The sequence below is a fragment of the Telmatherina bonti genome, assembly GCF_933228915.1.
Source record: "Telmatherina bonti genome assembly, chromosome: 2".
Taxonomy (NCBI): domain Eukaryota; kingdom Metazoa; phylum Chordata; class Actinopteri; order Atheriniformes; family Telmatherinidae; genus Telmatherina; species Telmatherina bonti.
In genome coordinates, this window is record NC_136620.1 from 4,164,121 (window position 1) to 4,171,934 (window position 7,814).

Below are 7,814 nucleotides of genomic sequence, written 5' to 3' on the forward strand. Positions count from 1 at the left end.
TCAGTGTGCTTCAATGCAAGAGTTCTTGGGTTCAAATCCTGATATGGGGCAATTGAAAACAATTCAAGCTTTTGTCAGTGTATTGAAATCTGTTCCTGTGATTGGACAAAATGGAATTCAGCTCAGCGATTGGTCATTACAGGTACGTAATGGTAAACAAGGCTTGGGTTCAAATCCAGCAATAAATGTTGTGCATCATGATATTATGCTAGTTTTTGCACACAAACTACTGCATACTGTTCCATGAAAGTGCTTAAATTTATCTGCAAACTGTGTAGTTACTGTTGATTGTTCACACAAAGAGAATGTGTCTGTGCAATGTTTGTCTTGGGAACTTGCACAACTTATACAAAGTGTTAATTCAAGTTTAAAAAAGAACTGTTGGTAAATGGCCATTAAATATTAAATTTTTATTGCTAAAATGCTTCAAACAAAATGCAGTTGTCTTTCCTGCAAGATGTATAAAATGTTACTCCATTGTGAATGAAAACAGGTTCGATAAAAGTAAAATTCCACCATGAATTTATGTAAAACTTACAGATTTTAAGAAGCACAAGCCAGATTTACATTGAGAAACCTCTCTATGTGTGCAGGACTGTTGTAAAACTTTGCTAAAACAGTAATAAAATGGAAATTATCAGTATTTATATGGCTGCCATGTACTGGCCACTGGAAACTGGGGCAGAGCTCTGAACCCTGTTAAAGCAATTTCCAGCTCATTATGCAAAAACTGACCAATAGCTGAGCTGCATTTTTTCAGTGTCCAATTTGCATTTGGTTTAAAGGGCATTCAGCCAATCAATAGCCTGAATTTATTTTTTACAAAATGCTAAATATCTTAAAATCCACAAAAGTTTGCTTTGACAAAAGTCATAGCTTCATTCTCATGAATGTACCAAAGAGTTTAATATTTGATAGGCTGAAGTGGCACAAACGCGATTAATCACATTCACACTGATTAGGGTGTTCCTAAAATGCTTCAAATAAAACACTTATCTTTCCTGCAAAATCTTTGAAACTCTACTCCTCCCACACCTGTCGCCTCACTTCAACCATTAAAATGTCAAACTCTTCAGCTCATTCAGGAAATATGTGCTGTGACTTTTGGACTTTGTAACATGTGAAAATTTATTGTCACGTTTTTGTCAAATTTGCAAATCGTTTCCTGTGATTAGACAAATCAGAAAATGCGGCTCAGCAATTGGTCCATTTTGAGCACTGGTACACTGATTAGTACACACATTAGTGTACAAGGTATGGGTTCAAAACCAACATCAAACATTCTGCATTATGTTGGTATGCCATATGGTGCACATAAGAGTACTGCATACTGTTCCATCAAAGTGCTTAGATTTCACTGAAAGCTTTGCAGTTAAAATGTGGATTGTCTGCACATGTTACTTAACTATGTGCAAGGCCTGTTTTGAAGAGATGTGCAACTAAAACAATATGTTGATTGAAGTTAAAAAAAAAAAAAAAAAACTCTGGGAAATTACAGTTACATATTAAATTTTTATTGTTAAAATGCTTCAAATGAAACAAAGTTGTTTTTCCTGCACAATGTTTGAAACGCTACACCTTTCGTTTCAGTTTAACCATTCAAGCATCAAACTCTTCAGCCAATTCAGGAAATTTGTGCTATGACTTTTGGTCTTTGTAACATTTGAACTTTTGCAAGTTATTCAAGTTTTTCTCAATTTTTAAAATCTGTTCCTGTGATTGGACAAAACAGAAAACGCAGCTCAGCAAGTGATCCATTTTCTACACAGGTACACATTAGTGTACATTGGGCGGGTTCAAATCCAGTCATGAACATTGTACACTGTAATGGTATGTCAGTTTTGCACACAGAGTGCTGTGGACTGATCTGATCAAAGAGCTTTGTTTTTTTTTGTTCAATGTGGTGGTTCAGTGTGGGCTGTCTGCACAACTAAGATAGATCCAGTGCAATATCTGTCCTCAAAAGTTGTGCAATTAATATGAAGGATTAATTTAAGATAAAAAGTAAATAAACTACAGAAATGACAGTAAAATATTAGTTTCGTTGTTAAAGGGCTTCAAATGAAACAACATTTCTCACGTTGAACAATAAAGTCTCTAACGGATTACACAAGCAGTTCTAAATGGTTTTCTGCAATGATTGATGTAGTTTAACTACTGACTTCAGAATTTTAGCTGTATTTACAAATTATTTCAAATAATCTTTGGTGTCTTGACAGCAGTTCAACCTTTCACATCTTTTGGCAATTCTGCGGATCACACACTGGTGGCAAAGGCAATCCCATACCAATGGCAAAAAATATTAGCACTCCTGCCAGGTAGAGAAGAACGATTGTAGCAGCATAGTGGTAAAATGAATTGCCTCTCCTTCAGCAGGTTGTGAGTTCAAAACCTGGTGCTGGATTTTTGCAAGTCATATCAGATGGTTGTAATTCTTCTCCTTATGCTGATCTATGTCTAATAGATCTTCTGTGCTACTTTATACATTTAAATCTTTTGCTCTTTTGCTGATTCCACATTGCAGGAATTATATTAAAAAAAAACAACATTCCCATTCCAATGATAAAAAATTTTGATGATTCTGCCAAAGTACAGTGGAGCACTGTGCTGGTGTAGTGGGTAAAGAAATGGGCTCTTGTTCAGATGTTTGTTGCTTCTGATGTATTACTGTGATAAATTAAGTTGCATAGTTGTGCTGCTTCTCCAAATGGTTATGCAACTGCATATCAATCATTCAACATAGAAGGGCATTCACATTTGCTCTTCTTCACGAAGAGCACTTCTCTATTTACAACAGACATTTTGCCAGAGTTGTAGACATCAGACTGTAATGGAAAAAAGAAGCTGCAGGACCAGCAGCTTGTCCAGTGTGTTGCTGTTGGAATCTACACTTGGATTTCTTAAAAGTCCAGTGGTTGTCCGTTAAACTTGAACAATAAATATTGTTGTTCAAGTCTTGTGTAGATTGGTAAAGTTGAACAACAGAAACAACATTTTAACGATTAAACTGATTAACAGTGGCCACAACAATCAGTCTGTTAGTCACTGTGGTTGCTACAGATTTATTGTACCATTCCATCTCTCTTACTCCAGTTGTTGTGACAGCCTTGCAAAACACAGATATTGTTAAAGAACTGTTTGATATCATTGACCCGCTGGTAGAAATTGCTATGGATCCACGTAGCAACTGGAAATATCAGCACAACCAGATGTCAAACTAGTGCAAACCTTTATGTTGCACAATAAGGTGAATTTCATCAGAAAATATCAAACGTATACAGATAGAACATTTTCTCACCTGACGTTTATCAAAATCTGCAGCGGTAGATTTGACTGCAATGAGCATGTATGGAGCAGCATCAGACTCTGTTCCTCCTCTTCCTCCTTTAGCTTCAGTTCCTTTGATGTGACATTTCTGCGGCTGGTCAATGAGCAGTTTGAACTTCCTGTTGTCCTTTTCTCTCACATAACCCTTAAAGTCAAAGGATGAAATGGTTGGTAGGACCTCAGTGAGCGTCTTGGTTGGAATAGTGTTCCTCCTCTGGAACCTGGACTTAGTCTGAGGTCTAGATTTTGGTTGTGGAGGTCTGGGGTTGGCTTGAAGCTGAAAGGGGAGTAGCTGAGTCTCTGAATGAATCTGAAGGAAAAGAAAGACAAAGAATCAGTGTTTCTGTTCTTAATTCTGAGGGCAGAAGGATAGATGGATGATGGGTAGATGAATGATAAATGGAATGATGGATGGATGGATGGATGATGAAATGAAAAATACTTTATTAATCCCCAAAGGGAAATATTGTAGTATATAATAATAATAACTAGAGGAGGTCTTGTTCCGGAGGCTGATGGCTGCTGGCAGGAATGATCTTCTGTATCTTTCAGTCTTACATGGGACCTGAAGAAGCCTCTCACTGAACACACTTTGTTGTTTCATCACTGTGTTGTGGAGAGGGTGTGAAGAATCCTCCATCATCTTCATCAGCATGTGCAGCATTCTTCTTTGGACAATCAGCTCCAGCGGCTCCAGAGTTACTCCAAGCACAGAAGCAGCTTTCTGGATCAGTTTGTTGATTCTCTTCAAGTCTCTGGTTCTGATGCTACTACCCCAGCAGATGCTGCAAAGCTGACTGCACTCTCCACAACAGACTTATAGAAGATATGCAACATCTTGGTGCAGACGTTAAACCATCTCAGCTTCCTTAAGAAGTACAGTCTGCTCTGACCTTTCTTGTAGATGTAGTCAGTGTTGCATTTCCAGTCCAGTTTGTTGTCCAGCTGAACTCCAAGATACTTGTATTCCTCCACCACCTCCACCTCCTCTCCCAGGATGGAAACAGTGCTTTGTTTATTCTTCTTCCTCCTGAAGTCAACAATCATCTCTTTTGTTTTGCTGCTATTTAATATGAGATGATTGTCACCGCACCATTTAACAAAGTGACTGACCAGTTCTCTGTACTCTGCTTCTTGTCCATCCCTGATACACCCCACAACTGCAGAGTCATCAGAGTATTTCTGCAGATGACAGGACTCAGAGTTGTACTGGAAGTCTGAGGTGTACAGAGTGAAGAGGAATGGCCAGAGTACAGTTCCTTGTGGTGCACCAGTGCTGCTGACCTCCATCTCAGACACGCAACCTTTCAGTCTCACAAACTGGGGTCTGTTTGTGAGGTAGTCATAGATCCAGGTGGTTGTGGAGGTATCCACCTGGAATTTATGGAGCTTCTCACATAACAAAGCAGGCTGAATGGTATTAAAAGCACTGAGAAATGAAAGAACATGACCCTCAGAGTGCTGCCTGAATGGTCCAGATGAGAGTGTGCTCTCTGGAGCAGGTATATGATGGCATCTTCAACCCCAAGTCCATTACCATATGCAAACTGGAATGGGTCCTGAAAGGTGTTTACTTGCTTGTTGAGGTGAGCCAGTAAGAGTCTCTCCAGGACTTTCATGATGTGAGATGTCAGGGCAACTGGTCTGTAGTCACTTGGTTCAGCTGGTTGTGTTTTTTTAGGCACTGGAACAAGGCAGGAGGTTTTCCACAGCACTGGGACTCTATTTTGTCTCAGACTGGTGTTGAAAAGGTGCTGGAGAATCGGACATAGTTGTTCTGAGCAGGTCTTGAGAACTCTGGGACTGACACCATCTGGACCTGCAGCCTTGTTCTGGTTCAGTTTCTCAAGTTGCTTCTTAACCTGATTGCAGGAGACAAACAAGGTGGAGGTCTCAGGATGTCCTGATGTGGAGGGAGATGAAGCTGTGTTCTGGTCCATGACTGAGCTGCAGGGTGACAGATTGGAGGCGTGACAGGAAAGCAGTGGACTTATGGAGGGTGTGTGGTCTGTTGGGCTGGAGGTAGGGGGTGAACTGAACCTGTTGAAGAATATGTTCAGCTCATTAGCTCTGTCCAGACCTCCATCAGGCTGGTCCCCCTTTAACTTGAAGCCGGTGATCTTCTTCATTCCAGACCACACATCCCTCAGGTTATTCTGCTGGAGCTGACTTTCTAACTTCTTCCTGTAGTCCTCCTTGCACTTCTTAGTTTGTGTTTTAAGTTGTTTTTGTGTTGCCCTCAATAACTCCCTGTCTCCATCCCTGAAGGCTTTCTTTTTGATGTTCAGCAGCTTTTTCAGGTCACTGGTGATCCAGGGTTTGTTATTGGGGAAGCACCTCACTGTTCTTGTTGGGACGATGCTGTCCACACAGAAGTTTATGTAATCTGTCACACACTCAGTCATGGCGTTGATGTCATCTCCATGAGGTTCACAGAGGACGTTCCAGTCTGTAGCCTCAAAGCCTCCTCTAAGAGCATCTTCAGCTTCAGCAGACCAGATTTTGATGGATGATGGATGGATGGATGGATGGATGATGATTGGATGGATGGATGATAGATAGATAGATGGATGGATGATGGATGAATGGATGGATGGATGATGGATGATGGATGGATGGATGATGAATGGATGGATGGATGGATGGATGATGAATGGATGGATGGATGGATGGGTGATGGATAGATGGATGGATGGATGGATGATGGATAGATTGATGGATGGATGGATGGATGGATGGATGGATGGATGAATGGATGGATGATGGATAGATGGATGATGGATGATGGATGGATGGATGATGGATAGATAGATGGATGATGGATAGATGGATGGATGGATGGATGGATGGATGGATGATGGATGGATGGATGATGGATAGATCGATGATGGATGGATGGATGATGGATAGATGGATGGATGGATGATGGATAGATGGATGGATGGATGGATGGATGAATGGATGGATGATGGATGGATGGATGATGGATGGATGGATGATAGATAGATGGATGGATGGATGGATGGATGGATGGATGATGGATGGATGATGGATAGATGGATGGATGGATGATGGATAGATGGATGGATGGATGATGGATAGATGGATGGATGGATGGATGGATGGATGGATGGATGAATGGATGGATGATGGATAGATGGATGATGGATGGATGGATGATAGATAGATGGATGGCTGGCTGGATGGATGGATGGCTGGCTGGATGGATGGATGGATGGATGAATGGATGGATGGATGGATGATGGATGGATGGATGGATGGATGGATGATGGATGGATGAATGGATGGATGGATGGCTGGATGATGGATAGATGGATGGATGGATGATGGATGGATGGATGGATGATGGATGGATGAATGGATGGATGATGAAGACAAAAATAACCATCTGCCTCCATGTTTTACTTAATTTATGAAGAGACGGAAGTCTGAAGCAGGATTATCATCCAGGTGTTGGAAAGTTAATGTAGCTCAGGAGGAAGAGCAGTCGTCTTTCACCTAGAAAGTTGGTAGATCGATTCCTTGCTTCCCCTGACTATGTGCCGAAGTGTTCCTGGGCAGGAAACTGATCCCCCAGTTGCCCACCGATCATTGTATGTAAGTTGCTTTGGATAAAAGCTTCTGCTGACTGACCATAGAAAAGAACATCATACAGTTGAACCTAAAATGCAATCTTACCCCCGGAGATTCCAGGCCTCCCTTGGCCCCTCTGGTTCCCGTCAGGATACGACTGGGGCTGGTGGAGCCGTGGAGCTCCAGTTTCCACTTGGATTGGCTCCATGTGGGGGAGAGCACCACCTGAAACATGAATGGGGTCAGAAGAAGGAGCGTACAGAACCCAACCGACTTGTCATTCCTTTCTCACCTGGCGGGTGTAGAGCAGGAGACAGAAGAGAACCAGAAGCACCAATGTGCACATTAGGTCTCCCTTCACATGGAGGACCCTCCTCTTCATCATTGCAACATTCATTAATATCATTTGAAAACTCCCTGAATACGAAGGCATCCTCAGACGGATGTGGCACAGCTGGAATAATCCTGGTTTGGCTTCATTTTAGCAGACCAGCTGTTCTCAGCTACAGCAGGTTATGTGTCCATCATGTCCCTCATCATCCTCAGGCACCAGTGTGTGAAGGCAGCCTGGAAAACAGCAACAGGGTTGAAAACACACTAATACGGTCCACAAACTTGAATTCTTTACTGTTTGGTACATTATACTTTAGTGCCATTTTATGTCCATAACAGGTTTCCACCTGTGAATGGATGCACCTCCACCTGCCCTCCATCCGCCCAATGGTGGCTCTACCGCGGCTCTGGCTGATGTGCACGTACAAATGTGAATAAAATTGTTGGTACCCTTCGGTCAAAGCAAGAAAATCTCACAGTGGTCACAGAAATAACTTGAATTTAACAAAAGTAATAATAAATCTTAAAAAAAGTAAAGACCTGAGACATGTGGAGAAGTC

The 7,814-nt window shown here is 41.5% G+C and overlaps 1 protein-coding gene across 1 annotated transcript in view; it reads right to left on the reverse strand.

Moving 5' to 3' along the window:
• b3gnt9 (UDP-GlcNAc:betaGal beta-1,3-N-acetylglucosaminyltransferase 9) overlaps window positions 1–7,318 on the reverse strand; it is a gene marked incomplete at both ends in the record, with an annotated part of 598,026 nt that extends 590,708 nt beyond the window's left edge. The window contains 3 exons of the mRNA XM_079251730.1: window positions 3,299–3,637; window positions 7,027–7,146; window positions 7,214–7,318. Of these exons, the coding sequence (XP_079107856.1) occupies window positions 3,299–3,637; window positions 7,027–7,146; window positions 7,214–7,318 (564 nt within the window). The remainder of the gene's footprint in view (window positions 1–3,298; window positions 3,638–7,026; window positions 7,147–7,213) is intronic.
• Between the last annotated feature and the right edge of the window lie 496 nt (window positions 7,319–7,814).